Source organism: Colletotrichum costaricense, assembly GCF_030867565.1.
Source record: "Colletotrichum costaricense strain IMI 309622 chromosome Unknown Scaffold_15.1, whole genome shotgun sequence".
In the NCBI taxonomy this organism is placed as follows: Eukaryota; Fungi; Ascomycota; class Sordariomycetes; order Glomerellales; family Glomerellaceae; genus Colletotrichum; species Colletotrichum costaricense.
The window spans coordinates 915,169-933,235 of record NW_026848244.1 but is presented as its reverse complement, the minus strand read 5'-3'; the positions used below and the strand labels follow the sequence as shown (position 1 = coordinate 933,235).

Sequence of the window (18,067 nt, the reverse complement as noted above, 5' to 3'; positions counted from 1 at the left end):
GCGCCTGTCCTAGAACGGGGTGAGTCTTGAATGCATGATGTCAAGAGAGCCAGAGTATCGGCACTAGCGGCACTTCATCGTCATTGCGACCGGGCACCCGCCTCGAGCTACATATCCTCGAGGTTTCCTCAGGTGCGCTGCCAGCCTTCATCATTCGATTTTTTTGGAAAGTTGGATAGAGTTCTTGTTCCTATCACGAACCTCATATCAATCGCAACAATGAGCCAACCAATTGGACTGACAACGATCCCCAGGCTGCTGCGTATGTGCTAGACACCGAATTTTAGCCTCAGATATGTTTGCCTAAGAGCTAACTTGCATCTTCGGGTAGCTGTTACGGGCACGTTCGCGCTCCCATTCACGATCTACTACGCATTCCTTAGCCTTCGTGTCGTCAACGAGCGTCTGAAATCAAAGCAATACTTGGGCGACAACTCCTCAAAGCCTGGAGCGGACCCCGAATCATACAAGGCCAATGCACTTTACCTTGCCGGCCGATCGCATGTCAATTACATCGAAAATGTGCCGCTTGCTTTCATCCTCGCTTCACTGATCGAGGTCAATGGAGGCAACCGCAAGATACTGAGCTGGCTGCTCGGGAGCTTCTTTGCCCTTCGTGTGCTGCATGCCGAGCTTGGAATTATGAAGCCCGAAGGCATGGGCAAAGGCAGACCCATCGGCTATTTCGGCAGCATCGGTGTTCTCGGGGCTTTGGCGGGCTACGGAGCCTTCTTGGTCAAGGGATATTGGGGATACTAATTAACGTACCTTTCATTACATCGAGAATGTAGACGGGCTGAAGACAAGCAAAGACAAGAAGGGTCAAAAGCGCATCATTCTACCTACTTACGCTGTAAAGCTGCGAGGAGTGCTAGTGTTTACTGCAGCTCCTCCCCTACTTTTGCGGGGCTAAGAGAAACTATGTGCACTTAAGAACCAGGGAATCAAGGATCTCTGAATGCCCGCGTGTGTAGCCAAGCATTAGATTCACTTGGGTTTATAGGCTGAAGGTTTCAAGTCATTACCTGTCAGCATCTGTAATCAAGCCTCTAATCCATTGCTGGGCATCGATCATCTCAACCAGGAGTCAGAGTGCCGGGACAGTTCATCGTAACTCTTGCGTCGCTAAAGGGCCTGCATAAGGTCGCTTCGCTATTTCCCCGCCTGTAATTAATTATATGGTTCACGTCGTTGGACTTTACCCAAACCTTAATCACAACAGTCCCGCATGATTCGCTATTTCATTAAAATGTCCCTGGATGAACGGCAAAAACACATCCACGAAACCCAATCAGTGCACTCTTTATCCCCGGCTCTTGGCGCCGAGGTTGGACGGTTTCCTTGCGCTCTCCGCGAGCGATGGTAGAATGGTTCAGGTATTAAAGCCGTCAAGGGTCGCTCTGAAATAATACCTCTGCGTCATGGAGAGTTTCTCGTACATCTTCTGACCCATCTTGCCTGCAATGCACTTCTCTAAGGTTGCCCTCCTTTCCGCGCCTGTGATGGCCATGGCCAGCCCTGTCGCCTTGGAAACAAGACAGGACAACACTTGCTGCTATCAAACCGAGGTGAGAAACCATCCATTCGATCTGTCGAACGCCAGCTCGCTAACGCTTACACTGCCTAGGATGTGAACGCCCTCGTCTTTGTGACCAAAGGCCAGTCATCTCAGACTCTTGATACGCTTAACTGGTGTTATCTGCAGGTTGACCGGTATGCGGAACCTCTGAACACTTTTATCTATTGACTGAACCTAATTCTTCGGTGCTAGCGACGTGACTGATCCAGACAATTGCGAGAAGGCGACGCGATCATACTGGGCTGGGTACTGTCCCTCGGATGGCACAAAGGTTATCCCGTGCCCCTAGGTGACGTATTTCACGGAGTTTGCGCCACACAGGTGACATGCCATACGGTGCATGATAGCAAGTAGTAGGCAGTTTAGCGAAGCTGCCAATGAAGCTATAAGTTTGATTATAGCCTTGAATAGCTGCTTACGTTCCAAGAACTCGGGTCCTCGGTCCTTCGATGAACCCACTCCCTCAATCAGCCCTACACCAGAATGAAAGTTGTCTCTGTTCGCGATTTAAGCACAAGTGCTCCGCGGGCCTTCGCTATCGCTACCAGTCTACCAGACTACTCGGGCGGTTATTCTGGGGTGATAGCGTCAAGGCTAGGCTCAGCTCGGCTGACATGACAGGGGATCATCCTCGTTCCAGTGCTTAAACTCAACACGACCAAATGTTACCAGTCCTGATTGGCTAGTAAGACAAGCATCACCGTGGCTTGGGAACCACGAGGACAGCAACTCCGCCCCTCCTGCCTCCTTCGGTGTCAGCCTAAATGCTCACCGTAGGCCTCCCCGATAGCAGCTCAACGCGCGGGGCGCAGCACTCGGGATTTGGCTCCCGTCGCGCAGCTTTCTACTTAAGCTTGTGCGCGCCATCTTCCCCAGCCTTTGCATGGTTTTTGTTTGATACTTTCAATATCTCAACGTCCGTACACACCCAAACCATCATACTTACACAAGTTAACCGCCCCTCGCAAAGATCCGTCATCGACATTAAACCCGGAAACATCACGACAAATCGAGACATCCTGTGTTACATAATAAACACACCATGCGCAATCCTTTCAAGCCGAGACAAGCGCCTTCTCAAAGCTGGGTCGGGAGACCGAGAGCTCTATCAGCCGACGACCCAGTCTTCAAAGACCTCGACGAGGATGAACGAAAGGGCATTGAGAGCAGCTCTATCCGCCAACAACAAAAGGCGTCACAAGAGTCAAACAGAGAGTCGCTGAAGCCTTCTGGGTCGGATAGCGCCGTCTCAGTGGGAAGCGGATCATCTTCTCATCACAGCGTCAGCGCTGATATCGGTCAAGGTTATGCCGCAATCGCAGGAGCTTTCTCTGGCACTGACCACTCTGGACATTGACCGCGAAAGATCGGATTGAATCCATCTCAAAATCTTTGGTCGATTTGCAGGCTTATGGGCGGAACGGATGCCCTTTTGAATAGCAGGGGACGAACAAAGGGGAGCTGGCAACTGAGTTATGTTTTACGAGCGAAAGATACCCAAGAGAAATTCTTTATTCAACGACCGATCGAATAGCACGGAGTAATCAGCAAGTGATGTACACAGACCGTGCTCCATCGGTCAAGTAGAACTGTCCGTCCTTGTTGGCAACAGGAACGCAAGAATGGTCCTCGTATGCGTTGACCGTGCTGACCGTCGCCTTTCCACTGCACCCGGCATTTGCCCAGAACTTGAGCTTGCAGACGTTCCCGCCTCTGTTTGCGAATAATGCCCCGTAGACATTTCCCGAAAAATCTTGGCACCGGCCAGAGGAGACGTCAAAATTGTTGGTATAACTGCCAGCACAGCCTCCGTCGTGGAAGACGCCGAGACTAACAGTGTCGCGCTTCTGCATTGTGGCAGGCGTAGCAGCAGCTTGCGCTCCGAGGACCAAGACGAGGCCAGATATGATTTGAGTGAGTTGAACCTGAGGTGGATGCAGTTAGCATGCGGATTTTATCAAGATTTGCTACTTCGATAAATTTACCATTGTGAATATTGGATCTTGTCCTCGACTACTTGAGGATTGTGCGAAAGTCTGACCTCAAGGTCGATGTTGATGTCTAGTATTCGTGGAATTTATAGTCTTCTACGCGCTGGTCAACTTAGGCAGGTAGTTCTGAAATACCCCAATACATATCTCTCTGCTCGCATTGAGCGGGAACGTCTGACTACCGATACCTAGACGAACCACTAGTGGAGGGGAATCCGCATCAGACTCGAAGAGAAGGAGGAAGCAGCGGAGTTCCGCCCTTCACAGGCAATAATTTCCAATATCTTGCTTACTCGAAGCAGGCAATTGATCTCATTAGTGACAGCAACATCTCCGAGACCCATAAGTTCAGGGCCATAGTCCGACTAGAACATCTGTTCCGAGCGACTAAGCGTACGGTGCTTACTCACACTCCCTTCAAGCACTGCTGCCTGTAAGGCTGTTACTCAGCACCATGACACCAACGTAACATCAACCATATTGGGTGCAAAAGATGCTATTGTATCAGCCGATCAAAGATATACACAGAGAAGTCATGTCAAAGTGCCTGATTCATGAGATTCATTTACATAATGACCATGAATCCGGGGTCAAGGTTCGGGCACATCTGAACCAACGATGTTAAGAGTGTCATACGGAGCGATGGCTTGTCGACTATACTGGAAACCGTTTCTAATTCTAAGAAGGGTCATCATCATTGCTTTGCCTACGCATGAAACTCTCTGGCATCTGGCGTAACATCAACATAAACTTCAACCTGCTTTGAGTTGCCCGGCAAAAGGACTGCGACCCCTGATTTTCTCCCCATAGATACACAGCAACCAAGGGACGAGCGAAAGAAGCAAACCAATGCCACCTAGTAGACTTCCCGCAACACCGTACCCAAGCCTCTGAAACATGATGTTTGTAAACAAAGGGAACACTCCGGCAAGCAGATTCCGGCACATAGACTGTGCTGCTAGAGCGGAGGAGGCATATCGGTGATAGGTGTCCGCCAGATAGTTGAAGACAGCCAGATAGATGGTGAAGATGCCAACCGTCACGGAGGTGATTGCGAGTGCAGGCACAATCCAAGGTACGTTGGGAGACGAGCTCCAACCAAACCAAAACAGCCCGATCGGCAGGAAGAGTGACTCAACACATGCAGAATAGAGTCTTCCTTCCGGCGTTGCCATCCGTTGAGGCATGAACTTCTTGAAGATCGGCTCCTGGAAGATTGTAATCACCGCCCCGATTACCGATCCAATAATGACTGAAGTGTAGATACCTCCTACCTGACTGCTGTTGAAGCCATACACGGAGCGGAATGCCAGACCGATACTGTTGAACTGCATGTATAGGATTGCCCACGCGAATGAAACCCAGGCGGAGAACCAAAAGACGACGGATTCGGTGCAAAGAAGTTTCAGGGGGAAGGAGAAGCTCCGCCAAAGGATACTCATATCAAGCTCAGGACCCTCGAAATGGGCGCGGAACTGGACACGAACAGGTTGCGACTGACCCTCGCTCAGCTGCTCGGTGCCTTGCCGCAATCCACTCTTGTCCCCAATCGGCGACGAGACCCGCTGCAGGCGAATACCGTCGAAATGTTTGTTGAGAGTTACGCACTTCCGCTCAAGTACAACATTACTCCGCGTCTCGGCGAAGAAGATGAAGATAACTAACGTGGTACAACTGACAGTGATCATCTGCACGTAAAAGATCCATCTCCAATGGAGGTTGTCGACGATTATACCGCTGATCATGGGACCCAACCCGGTTCCAATCATGATCGTGAGCGAGTAAAGGGCCATGGGCGTGTTGCGATTCTCCTTGTGGAATACGTCTCCCACCACGCCCCCGGTCAGCGTCGCAAAGACTGATGCCCCGTTGCCCGTAATCAGACGAGAGACCAACATGCCAGGAAACGACTGTGTCACCGCGCAGCCCAGGGTTCCCAGGAAAAATACGGCACCTGAACCGACAAAGACCCAGTAGCGGCCGTAGATCTCGCTGATCAAGGCTAGTATCATGGGCGCGAAGCCGAAACCCAAGACGAAGAGGGTGATGCCTAGGTTGAATTGGGTGTTCGTGAGATGCCATTTCTCAACCAGGGGGGCAGCGGCCATGGCATAAGCGCCGGCAGAGTAGGCGGCTAGGGTCGAGGCGAGGAAGGTCCCAAAGAGCACCGTGATCTTCTTTCGTAATGGCCATGCGAATGGTGATTGGTATCTCGTATCGAGGGATGATGGGTAGTCCTCCTCGAGGAGGCCTTCGATACCGTGTGATCGCAAACATTCTGAGAGCTGGAATGCCGGATCTAGCGCATCGATGTTGAGAGGGATATCAATCCCATCTGCTATGACTGTGGTTGACTCTCCAAGCGCGGCAGGATTTGATTTCCCCTTGACATGGTTAATGTTCGTAACCTCGGTTATGTTGGACCGTTCAATGTCTGAGTCGCCAGTGGAGATGCCATCCAGAGGCAGAGGGACTTGACCCATGGTTGAGTGAGGTCGCATCCTAAGCCATCTGCGTCGGTGACTGCGATAGTTACCATCGAGCAAGGCAAAGATGACGCTGTGGAAAACTCACTTCACGCGATGGGACGCAACGGCGCTTTAGATCAATCGCCTTTGCCAACGACCTATTGAGTCAAACAGCCGCCAAGCGATGCGGGCGCGGAGACTTCTCCGCATGCCGCGTTGTGTATCCGCTGTCCGTCCACACCTTAGGGAGTCGTCCACTGGTCAGTCTCCGATGATCGGAGGACCCTAGTCCATCCTCTGCGTCATTGTCCCCATCTGGTCAACCGGCTATACAACTACTAACAGACGGATACACCTCCCCATTGTCATTCTGCAAAGTTATGTGGCTGGCTTAGTGAGAGTGTTAGGGAGGGTTCATGATCAAGCTTTAGTTGGTGCGATCGGCCATAGACGGTGGCCACAGCGATATTGCAGATGAAGAGAGTCCTCATGGTCTCTCCAACTGTCAATGCCATCGCCATTCCTTGGTTTTGCTACCTGCAGCACCCGTGGGGAACAATAAGGGAAATCGGACATGTAACCCCTTTCATGAAGACAGCATTCTTTATACATGTCCATTGATCCACCAAGGAAGCTTCCCCAGTATCGCGTGGTAGATCGTTTGGATGAGACCTCCGCAGGATCGGCGGTTGAAAGCGTGAGCGGTCCGGTCCGCGGCAACGCCCCGGCATACTTCCTCAACCTAAAAGGACGTACAGCCTGGTTCATTGGCACTAAACAGGGGCAAGATGCAGCACTTTACCCAGAAGATTGGAACTCAGAGGGGTTATCGGGGAAATGCATGTCTTCTGCGGGCAAACATATCGTAGGCCGAATGTGTCGGCTAATATCTTGAGCTATCAGGACGCCCCCCCGGAACCAATGACGGTGCGGGGTACGGCATTTTATCTCGGCCCTTGTTCTCTACCTTTGGAAAGGACTCAAATAGCATTGGGCAGAATGAGGTATCAGGAGGGCCCTTCAAGATCGGATTCACTTCGCTGGATATCTAAAATCTCAGCATACTACCTTACTTCTGGCAAGAGTTGGTCAAGAAGGGATGCTTGGCGATTCACGGATTCCTTGTTTCCCGACCGGATGCCATTGATGGGCAAGCGTGGACATGACGCCTCCTTCGCATCAGGGTTCATCTCCCTGCGTCGCTGACTAACACTCGATGAAAAATAGCGAAACTGGACTCAAAGCCCGCAGCTCAATCCCCTCATAAGTCTCCCTCGGCCGATTAATGCCTCCTCTTTACTTACACAAATGAGGACCAAATTGATCGAGTGTGCCTATCAATAACAGTTGGATGCGCTTTACGTGCCACGTACGAGTCGTCTTTCTACCGGCTTGCCATCGCTCGCGATGCAGCCATTCAAATGAGCATAGTGACACACAGTTGATGTTGGAACAGCAACTCTGGTGAGAGGGCCTTAATTACTATGTTCTTCCAAAATGAGGAATCAGGAGGCTCGTGCTTGGGTAAACGAGGCAAAGGTCCCAAGTCTCACCTACCTCGCTTGGCCGCGGCTCATTGGCACTATCACGCGATGGTGGCTAGGATGGCTTCATTGCGCCCAGCCTTCGCATGAGGAAGGAACCAAGACTTCGGTTCAATATGCTTACCCGTCTCGTCTTTTCCCCCGAGGGACAAGACATCTTTGGGGACCTTTTGTGAAGCAAACTTTTTCAGCTGAAGATCAGCAAGGTGCTGATTTGTTGATGTTCCCCGTCGCTCCCGGCAAAAGTTGTAAGCCAGTCTCGCCATGAGAAGATGCTGCCTGGCGAGTCCGCAAGTGCGTCTAACCCCTGAGTGTCATGCAAACTCTGCGCGGGATGAGGATCATATCCCTTGTCTGAGATGCAGCCTGGAACTCGGTTACAACCGATGGAAGGGTGCCCAGACCTTGCCATGGTTGCACCATCGGCAGCAGATCTCACGTACGGGACTGCAGCTCACAGCTGCTATTGAGTCCAATGGACGATCTAGAGGTGATCATGAAATTTGCTCACCCGGAAGGTCAGATCATATTGCAGCGGGATAACACGAGAACTCTCACAGCATGTCGTGAGAAGGCCGCGTGGTGCTTGTTGTGTTCATCAAGGCATAGAGGGCAAGAGCAAAGCACGACGTTGAACAAGTCCTAACGCCATGTGACTCTGGAAATGCGCACTTACAATGAGGCAAGCGCCTTTTTTGGCCGTAATTGTCGATAAATGGCAAGAATCTTTGAAGTTTGCTAGGGCAGGTGAAGTCGAGATGCAGCTTGTCCCAAGTGAAGGATCATCGCCTTGCCCAGTCAGACACGACCAGCCCTGAGCCTGATCGGCAACTGGGGCAACAGGCACTTTCTCTTTTGAATCAACTACAAGTTGTACGCATTTGAGCGGAGGAAAGTGCGACACAAAGTACACGGGCAAGGATATGAGAATGAGGCAGCAGTTACTATCGAGGTCATAGGTGAGACGAGGTTCATGACTGTGTTGTACAGGTGAGTTTGGAGTTATACATACTTCACCAAAATTCGGGCGATTCTCATCAGATGGTACCTTTCGGAGTATATCTGATAGTCTCACCACTATTTCAATGATGAAGCATTCATTTACACTGAATTGGAAGAAGTCATGGTGTTCCGCTGTTACATAAGGCGTCGTGAGCGTGTCGCCCACAAAGCTCAATCGATGCCCCACGGGATAAAACCGGGTCCCAACGCCAAAATTTTCCCACTTCGAGTCTTCGACATCTTGTCCTCAGATCGCGTCATCGGCCGAGTGGACCACAAACAGAAACTATGACACAGAACTTTTCGCACCAGACCACTGGGACTGCGGGATGGAAATCCCTTGTGCTTGTACCCTGACAGTTCGAGAATAAGAGCTAGGATCTTGGGGGCCATGTTGGGGGTCCAAAGAGGGACTCGAAGACTCCAAGAAGCCTTCCAAGAAGCTCCAGATGCTCGCAGCTCCATCATCCATGGTCTCTCGTAGGTAAATCTCGCATGCGGATACTCTCGGCGCACCACTGACGGTTAGACTCTCGAGTCTCCAGAGCCTCCTAATCCTTGTATGTCGGGACGGTGACCTCTGGGACTTTTTGGTTTTTGGCTCTATTCGTTCGTATGTGCAAGGGTGCCTACCAATGCGGCGCAACCTCGACTGCTCACCCCCAAGACGACAAGCCGATTCCACCCAGACGAACCTCTCGCCACATGGAGCCAATTCGGTGTAAATAAGACGTGATCTCCTTGGCGGGGCCTGCTCTGCCACAGACATAAAGTCTTCTGTCAACCTTCTAGTTTCGTAGTTCTTTCGGATCGTCTTCCGTTCTCCAGTCTTCCGTCTCCATCTGGTGTCTTTTCCTGGTCTCTGATCGTTTACACCCACGACGACAGGATTAGTTCACCATCATCACATCGTCAAGATGTCCAAGCTTTTGAACAAGTTTGGCGCCTCGTCGTCGGCCACTGCCGCCGACGGTGACCACAGAAAGCATGGCGATCTCCCAGCAGCGACGACCTACGACAGCGAAGTTGGTGAGTCTTCTTCATGATGATGGTTGCGGAGCGCACTCCGCTGACCGAGCTCTGCCGCACAACCGTCAACTTGCTAATCAATCATCCCAGGCCGCATCGAGCACGCCCGCGAAAACAAGCGAAAAATCGGTGTCACCACTGCCATCTTCCTCATCGTCAACCGTGTTGTCGGCACCGGTATCTTTGCGACACCCGGCACCATCTTTGCACTCTCTGGCAGTGTCGGCCTTTCACTCTTTATCTGGGTTGCCGGCATGATTATCGCCCTCGCCGGTACCGCGGTTTATCTCGAATGGGGAACCGCAATCCCCAAGAACGGAGGAGAGAAGAACTACCTCGAATACGTCTTCCGCAAGCCCAAGTTCCTCACCACGGGTCTCTACACCGGATACGTCATCCTGCTCGGCTGGGCTAGTGGTAACTCTGTCGTCTTTGGCGAGTACATTCTGCACGCCGCTGAGGTCGAGGTCGACCGCTGGAACCAGCGCGCCATCGGCCTGGCTTGCATCACCACCGCCTTCTTGATCCACGGTCTCGCCCTCAACTGGGGTCTGCGCCTGCAGAACCTTCTCGGAACTATTAAGCTGGTCATCATTGTCATCATCATTCTTTGCGGCTTCATTGCTCTCGGTGGCCACGTCAAGCTGCCCGAGGAACAAAAGCCCAAGAACTTCCAAAACGCATTCGAGGGAACCACCGGCAGCCCCTACGGTGTCGTCACTGCTCTCTACAACGTCATCTGGAGTTACATTGGATACAGCAATGCCAACTATGCCCTCAGCGAGACCAAGAACCCCGTCCGTACCCTCAAGATCGCCGCGCCCGTCGGTATCATCACCATCTCCATCCTTTACATGCTGGTTAACGTCGCCTACTTTGCCGCTGTCCCGAGAGAGGAAATCCTTGAGGGTGGTCGCCTTGTGGCGGCGTCCCTTTTCCGCAATGTAATGGGCGGCACTGCCGAGCGTGCTCTTTCAGTCTTCGTCGCCCTGTCCGCCTTTGGCAACGTTCTCAGTGTCATCTTCTCCCAGGGCCGTCTCGTCCAGGAGCTCGGTCGCGAGGGTATTCTGCCCTGGTCGCGTTTCTTCGCCAGCAACAGACCCTTGAACGCCCCCTTGGCTGGTCTCTTTGAGCATTGGCTGATTTGCGTCATTACGATGCTTGCTCCCCCTCCTGGTAAGAAGAACTCAACCGAGCTCTGTGTCACGATGCATACATACTAACATACCTATAGGCGATGCGTACAACTTCATCCTCAACCTCATCAGCTACCCCCTCGCCATCATCAACGTCTTTGTCGCTGGCGGTCTTGCTTACCTGTACCTCAACCGCAAGGAATGGAACTGGAACCCTCCCATCAGCGCCAGCCTGCCCGTGGTCATCTTCTTCATGCTTAGCAACATCTACCTCGTCATCGCACCCTTTGTGCCCCCCGAGGAGGGCCAGAACGTTTATGAGAGCCTACCCTACTACCTTCACTGCGTTGTTGGTATCGCTATCATTGTGGCTGGTGGTCTCTACTGGGTTGTCTGGGCCAAGATCCTACCCAAGATTGGCAAGTACGAGTTGGTTCGCGAGACTGTTGTCGATGAGATTGATGGCTGGGAAAGGAATGTGTTCTTCCGCAGACCTTATGGCGAGTCTGTTCCCTCGGAGCGTCATGTTGGGTCTCCGGAGCCTGAGGTTGCAAAGTGAACGCGTCTACGGTCAGATTCTGCTGCACAACCGAATCGTGACTTACTGCATTGCGATCATTACATATTGATTCTGAGGATACCCTAGTAGCATAATTTTATACCTTATTAATATCCCACTCTTAGCACACCTAGCAGGTAGACCGTTCGATCATCTTCCCGAACCTTCCGCGAGCCTAGCATCAACTTCCTCAGAAGAATCTTGTTCAGACTCATATGTGTATTAAGTGAGTAAGCTCGAAGGGGCTGATCCCCCGACCAGGCTGTAGAAACCGACTAGACACCCACCTCTTAACCCAGCCTTCCGCGCCCTCTTAGACTCGAGGCTCAGCTCAGTGGTCTTATGCGACAGCGAACTCGATGCAGGCAAGGCTAGAATACGAGATTACCTAGCACTAACCATGTGTGGCACGAAATGGCTGCGCCAAAAGAAGAACCTCAACGCAATAATATGCGAGTAAAATGCAAGTTGTTCAAGCTTATGTGAAATGCGCATCTTCTTGTTTCACCACGACGGTCTTTACCCAATGAGACGTTCAGGCTAAGCGATAGGTCATCTACTAGAGGTCGGCTCCAAGCCAAGCTGAGATCGTACTTCCGGGGTGCAGCTTGACACAACTCAGCTGGAAACGTTGACGAATGATAAAGCCAGGTCCAATGAAATGCACAAATTGCGGCAACAGAGAATCCTCGCTTGCTGTTTCATTTAACTATTTACATGTACATAATAGACGGCCAATTTCCAGTCCTGTTTCTCTCTTGCTCACATTGCACACGTGAGCATTCCGACGCTTATGCGATGGCATCAGTGCAGCCTGCTCCGTTGGAGCAAGTCCTTCACCAACTCGTCAATAACCTGGCCGAACTGACCAGAATCCTGTCTGGTCAGGAAAGTTCTGAACACGCACAGAACAAGCAACTGGTCGCACAGAATTCTCCAGAAACTAAGAGCGATGTGGGAATGTCCACACAATTACCACTCGAGGTGGAAACAATTTTGTGTGTAACGCCAGTCGCCGCCTCTGACCTAATAGAAGCAGTCGTTCCAGTAGAAGGCTCATCGGACGCAACACGAGGTGTCCATGAGAGTACTACAGCATCTGAACCGCCGCTAGAGATCGCGCCACTGCAATGTGGAGCGCCAGCTACCAATCCTGATATCTCGACAGAGGCTGTTCCAGCGAATGTCTCAACTGACAGACCGCCAGACACTTCTGAGAATACCGCAACGCCTGCGCCACCACAGCTCGATGATTCTAACCACCCCGAAGATGTCGTTACAGTAACGGGCGCTCCATCAGAAGACTCTGGGAGTCCTGTAGTGTCTGAGCTACCACAACCCGATGCTATAGTTCGCTTACCAAGAGATCTGGATGAGTGGTTCGTCAGCCCTCTTCCTACCGGCATTCGCATGAAGATATTTCAAGCTGCCGGTACTTCATTTCTCATGAGTCATCCTTTGTTTGGTTTCATGACATTGAAACTGAACTTGGAGAAAGCTGGTGCTTCGACATCGATTCTCGAGGAATTCACGGAAGATCCCCTCCGCATAGGCCTCTGGGAACAGTATATTGAAATCGCATATACACAATACACGTACTACGTCAGAACTAAGTTCCAGTTGGTCGAACTTCCAGCCCTGGAAGGAAAAGATGCGCGTGAGCTCTATATATGCGTTAGATCAAGGATCCGTAGCTTTTGTCAGTCAAACTTCAAAACCATCCGTCATGGAACGCGCGAGCTTTTCGTCCCGGATGTAAGTCCATCAAGTTCCGGAGGCGCGTGCTACTCCGTGAATCAGTCTGGGACACCGTTTCTCTCCAGTCAAACGGTTCGTTCAACACCCTGTAGACAAAAGATGTCGTGAGGTTCTCATACTAATACTAACACCATAGGATCGGGTCGAGACACCATTGGGTAAAGTTTGGTACGTTGAGATTGTTTGTTTCCCTCCTTAGCACATTGGCGCAGTAAAATGATAATTGTCAACGAAACAGGATGGTCAAGTCGCGTGTTCTTAGGAGATCGACATTGAGTATACCAGTATTGGCCTCTCTATCAAGTTGGCTTTCACCTGCGAGCTCGGAACAAATCATTGGAATCATTTCCTCCTACATACTCCCGCGCCACATCACGACCCACCGCCGTTTTCAATGTCAAACATTTACACGGCCATCTGATCCGACGGAAGCAGGTCGAGGATCCATGAGACTTGTCTTCGGCATAAGCTACTGGGTTCAGTTGATACATTTCCCGGACATAGAGGACCAACAAACACATGAGGAAGGCATTCTGCTGTGCAGAGAACTTGGGAGTATTTTTGGGCCACAATATCCCACAGACCGGTCTGACAGCGACTACACTCATCAACAGGCTCGACAAGTTGGGCCTGGTTCGTTGACGGCCATGTTAGCGGCGAGCGTTCTTGGAGGAGCAGGAGGTTCTGGGATAGATCTACTGTTTTCCATCTTCAGACGGATCAACTCGGTCCCACTGGCAAAGTATTCGACATTGAGACAGACGCGGACCACGGTCAACGGGAAGTGGAGAGACATTATGTCGGATGAACGGAGATCTACGGTCCTTGAAAGGAGATCAACCGTGGTGACTACTCTGGACGAGATTTCGACAGGTTCAAAGTACACAACCGTCATACTAGCTGATGACAAAGTGGAACACAACCTTTCTCCAGAATCATTGAGTAACTTAGTGAGAAATAGCAAAGGGTCTACACCACCCCTCCAGCCTTCTGGAATTTGCCACCATTTGCTCATTATTTTCACAATAATGGGTACCTGGGAGCAGCGCTGGCATGAGATATTGGATGTCATTGAAGCTGAAACGTCCATACAGGTTAGTTAATATTTTCCTAAAGTCTTTTGACTTCCAGCTTAGATGTTACCTACTTACCTTTATGCCGTTCATGGAAGAACACATTGGTGTACACACCCCACTACTGCAAATAATGTTGAGTGCTTACTCAAGTTCTCGTAGATGCATGAAATCCAGGACACGCATCGGCTGGACGAATTGATGTTCGATCGGTCATTGCAGGTATCCAAAAGATACTTTTCATTGCTTCAATTCCTCAAGCTTGCCTCGAATTCTCTGGAAGAAACAGCGTCCAACTTCGAAGCAAATCACAGGCACTTCCTCGAAGCAGTGTCCTCTGCTACTCAAATCATACGTGACGACGAATTGAATGGCGTGAAAGAAAGCTGGAAATACGTCGCCGAGTCCATCAGTGCGTCAACTAAAAGGCTTCAGGGTCGTGTCAATCAGCAAATAGAAGACCTCAAGGTGCATCAAGAAAGCGTAAGCAACATCATCCCAGTGAAGTTTCATTTTTCATGTCTTCGAGAGCTCTCGCTAAATCATTTAGATGTTTAACGCAACATCTTTGCGGGAGACCAACAACGGCATGGCGTTGAACAGATCTGTTTACGTGCTTACTGCCTTTACGATTTTGTACACCCCCATTGGGTTCATGGCGGTACGTGTTGTATATCAACTGAGCAGCTGGCTTGCAATCGCCGGTGGAATACTGACAATGCTCTCAAGACGTTTTGGGCGCTTCCATTTCTGAACAGTCCCTCCGATGGTGGAAAGCCAAAGGTACCCGACGGATTCCAGGAAAGCTTTATCACAGTACCCATTCTCACATACTTCATTGCCTTTGTTTCCTGTCTCTACCTCGGCTCTTCACGGTTTCGCAAAATTTCAACCCAAATTGTCCTAGGGTATCGGGCGTACCTGTTTGATCTCTTTGGCCCTGTCAAGTACATCTGGGATGTTCTCTTAAAGTTCACCGAACCCTTCCGAGTTGCAATTCGAGAAATCCATCGGCAAAGGGCGACGGTTAGCTTCAGCCCAACCCGAGCTCGAACATGGACTCAAGGTATCACAGGAGCGAGTGGGGACACGAACCAGACGCAGCAACGAACCGAAGGGGTCTGAGTTTTAGATGACTGGTGTTATCAAATGCATTTTCCTTTCTACTAGGACAGATCCTGATGCAATCGACCAAGATCATGCTTCGATGGTGTACCTTGTAGAAGACTTTAGCTCAGTCAAGGGTCGCTGGCTTGTTCTGTACGGACACTATCGATCTGGCACAACAGAGATTTGCCAGCCACTCGAGATACCCGCTAGATCCAAAAACGCACTAACGGATTCAAATATATGTTGCCTGCTTAAACAGAAGATTTTTCTTGAAATGATCGACTATTCAAGTGCTCTTAGGCATGAAACATCTTTTTGCTCGATGCCTTGCAACACCAACACTGCGTGAGATATGTCAGCAAGCAGATCTTACACGAAGCATCCATAGAAAGGAATTGAAGTGAATGATGTACCTGCACGGTCATTTGTACGCTGGGATCGGAACTTGAGGCAATCCAGCAGTCGGCATCGTTTTGGCCGGACCCAGCAGGGCAGGGAAACCCGCCAAGCTTGCCCTTTGCTTCACAGTCTGCCGTTGAGTCCTGAAGGAAGCAAGATTAGATATGTTTGCGAACCGTGACAGCTTAATGTTCGGACTAACACAGTTTACTGTCTCTGGCTGGCATGTCACAGGTGTGATACCGTTGTTCTGGGCAATCGATCCTGTGGCAAGGAAGGAAAGCAGCGTGATGCTTACGGCGAATGAACGCATGGCCTTCTGGGTTTAGTCTGGGTGATTGATGGTGTCTGGTAGAATAATCTTAGGTACTTGACTATGTGTCTTGGCTGAGTCGTGATCCTAAGTTTCGAATAATTCACAAGATTGTGTTCAATAGGCGTATTCCGTTGGTGGATTGAGGACCTCTTTATCTACAAATTTCGGACACTTAAGGTTGTGTTTAGATATTGCGATCTACGTCAATGATGCTAGTTTGGGGCGATTTGACGTCGTTTTCAAACCAGAGACTTAATCAATTTCTGACAGTGAGCTCTTGAGCAGGCCTCGAAGGGACGGCGAAGCCTTCATAGGGCTGCTGGATATTATAGAATATTCTCCACGCCAAGCGGGCTATCAATCGTTCATAGGCTTAAGCAGGGGCCCATGTATGAGTTTTCTGAAAGGTAATTGGGTAAGTTAGGGAGGGACATCAACTTTTGACTCGGTTTCGGCGGACGAAATTCTTCTTGAGTCAGGTTTCCCCAGTATTTTACTATAAATGACTTTTGCTTGAGCCACGGCCAAGACAATGCATCAGCTGATAGCCAGCAGGTGTCGGAAAGGCAGGCGTTCCCACGAATTCTCGCGCTGATGGTAGACTGGGACAACGGCTTCAAAGCTCTGATTCTTAGGTACCGGATATCGTGGGCAAGAAATGGGCAACCGGGCGATCTTTCCGTACCGACTGGTTGTACTGAATCAATGACTCTTAAGCTCGCTTCTTCAAAGGCCAAGCGAAGGCCCCCAACGAAGAGCAAAGCATGAAAGAGCCCAAGAACAAAATGAGCGACTCATAACGGCCCATCCCATACCCTCCGCTCACCGGCTTGGTTAATAATCCGGCAGTAATCGGGCCGGTGGCCAAGTTCCCGATGCCCTTGCCAAACGCCATCATGCTGTACACGGGCTGCGGGTCGTCGGAAAGCATCGCCCCAAACTTCGGCCAGTTGATGAGGAAGCCTCCAGCAAACATGCCAAAGACCAGTGCAAAGATGACTAACAGCGGCAGAGAGTGGGCGAATCCCCAGAGAGTGAAGGCCGCCACCGCCGACGTAAAAGAAGAGACGAAGATGAGCATAAAGACGTTGTTCGTGTGGTCGGAAAGCCATCCGAAACCAATCTGCCCGAAAACGGTTGCCAAGTTGTGCGCTGCCAAGAGAAGCGCCCCCATGGTACCAGAAAGTCCGATGGCACTAGCGTAAGAGGGCAGATACAAAGACGGGATGTAGTAAGCGAAACCCTGGAACAAGTTCGAGAGTGCGAAGCAGTAGAATAGGGGTTGTCTCAGGAAGCTGACGTCGAACATGCGCATGGCACCGTGAGGGGATGGCGGCAGTCGGCCCTTGATCATGTGCAGAATGGGCGCAACCCCAAGGAACTGAGCGACAGCTACAGCCCGGAGCGTAGTCTGGTATCCATACTTGGACAACAGTACTTGCAGCAGGAAAGGCATCCCAACACCGCTAAACCCGCCGCCGGCGTAAAGAACGCCATATGCAAGTCCGCGCCGGGCGACGAACCACTCGTTCAACATCCGCAACACCGGGAAGTAGAGCATCAAAAATCCAAAACCGTACAAGACACCCTGGGTTGCGATCAGACCCGCGATTGAGGTGGCAAAGGACGCGCCGACCAGAGACGCGACGCACATCGCCCAGCCGACGACGACCATGTGCTTCTGGTATCGGTGGAATCTTTTCACCACAGGCGCAGCGAGCGGCGCTCCGAGGAAATAGATACTCGTGGATACCGTGCCAATGACAGCGATATTGGAGTCACCCTCAAATTGTGGTTGGGAGGAATAGTATTCCTGAAAGACACCAAAGGTCAAGGGAAATCCTGGAAAAGTTAGTGACACCGCCCCGTCAGACTCTTTCGGAGAATTTAGGAAATACCCCATAGAAGTGCCTCAATAACGAAGCTGGAAAGCAAAAACTTCCATGCTGCAGCGCCCTTGTCGGTCGGCGGCATAGTGTGGATCAAGGTGTTTCCGTCTTCCTCATCACTCTGCGGCGCCGAGGCAACCGCGCCAGAGTTCGGCATCGGGCGCAGTTCAACCGACATCTTGACTGAAGCACCGGGACGTTGAAGATGCGTCGT

The 18,067-nt window shown here is 50.9% G+C and overlaps 8 protein-coding genes across 8 annotated transcripts; 5 read left to right on the top strand and 3 right to left on the bottom strand.

Annotated features, from left to right (window-relative positions):
- Nucleotides 1-219: 219 nt before the first annotated feature.
- Nucleotides 220-759, top strand: CCOS01_12669 (uncharacterized protein; the record flags this gene model as incomplete). The annotated part of the gene is made up of 2 exons (XM_060460817.1): nucleotides 220-262; nucleotides 332-759. The coding sequence occupies 2 exons, from the start codon at nucleotides 220-222 to the stop codon at nucleotides 757-759; spliced, it is 471 nt and encodes a 156-aa protein (XP_060308865.1).
- Nucleotides 760-1,463: 704 nt separating this feature from the next.
- CCOS01_12668 (uncharacterized protein) lies at nucleotides 1,464-1,868 on the top strand (the record flags this gene model as incomplete). The annotated part of the gene is made up of 3 exons (XM_060460816.1): nucleotides 1,464-1,568; nucleotides 1,628-1,713; nucleotides 1,772-1,868. The coding sequence occupies 3 exons, from the start codon at nucleotides 1,464-1,466 to the stop codon at nucleotides 1,866-1,868; spliced, it is 288 nt and encodes a 95-aa protein (XP_060308864.1).
- Nucleotides 1,869-2,621: 753 nt separating this feature from the next.
- Nucleotides 2,622-2,936, top strand: CCOS01_12667 (uncharacterized protein; the record flags this gene model as incomplete). The annotated part of the gene is made up of 1 exon (XM_060460815.1): nucleotides 2,622-2,936. One exon carries the CDS (start codon nucleotides 2,622-2,624, stop codon nucleotides 2,934-2,936), a length of 315 nt encoding a protein of 104 aa, XP_060308863.1.
- Nucleotides 2,937-3,123: 187 nt separating this feature from the next.
- Nucleotides 3,124-6,053, bottom strand: CCOS01_12666 (uncharacterized protein; the record flags this gene model as incomplete). Its single annotated transcript, XM_060460814.1, has 2 exons — nucleotides 3,124-3,504; nucleotides 4,494-6,053. 2 exons carry the CDS (start codon nucleotides 6,051-6,053, stop codon nucleotides 3,124-3,126), a joined length of 1,941 nt encoding a protein of 646 aa, XP_060308862.1.
- A 3,448-nt stretch (nucleotides 6,054-9,501) lies between these two features.
- Nucleotides 9,502-11,308, top strand: CCOS01_12665 (amino acid permease; the record flags this gene model as incomplete). The annotated part of the gene is made up of 3 exons (XM_060460813.1): nucleotides 9,502-9,613; nucleotides 9,704-10,789; nucleotides 10,848-11,308. 3 exons carry the CDS (start codon nucleotides 9,502-9,504, stop codon nucleotides 11,306-11,308), a joined length of 1,659 nt encoding a protein of 552 aa, XP_060308861.1.
- A 798-nt stretch (nucleotides 11,309-12,106) lies between these two features.
- Nucleotides 12,107-15,264, top strand: CCOS01_12664 (uncharacterized protein; the record flags this gene model as incomplete). The annotated part of the gene is made up of 4 exons (XM_060460812.1): nucleotides 12,107-13,063; nucleotides 14,302-14,622; nucleotides 14,690-14,800; nucleotides 14,869-15,264. 4 exons carry the CDS (start codon nucleotides 12,107-12,109, stop codon nucleotides 15,262-15,264), a joined length of 1,785 nt encoding a protein of 594 aa, XP_060308860.1.
- Nucleotides 15,265-15,545: 281 nt separating this feature from the next.
- CCOS01_12663 (uncharacterized protein) lies at nucleotides 15,546-15,961 on the bottom strand (the record flags this gene model as incomplete). The annotated part of the gene is made up of 3 exons (XM_060460811.1): nucleotides 15,546-15,590; nucleotides 15,663-15,791; nucleotides 15,851-15,961. 3 exons carry the CDS (start codon nucleotides 15,959-15,961, stop codon nucleotides 15,546-15,548), a joined length of 285 nt encoding a protein of 94 aa, XP_060308859.1.
- Nucleotides 15,962-16,676: 715 nt separating this feature from the next.
- CCOS01_12662 (monocarboxylate transporter) lies at nucleotides 16,677-18,031 on the bottom strand (the record flags this gene model as incomplete). The annotated part of the gene is made up of 2 exons (XM_060460810.1): nucleotides 16,677-17,806; nucleotides 17,863-18,031. 2 exons carry the CDS (start codon nucleotides 18,029-18,031, stop codon nucleotides 16,677-16,679), a joined length of 1,299 nt encoding a protein of 432 aa, XP_060308858.1.
- Nucleotides 18,032-18,067: the final 36 nt, after the last annotated feature.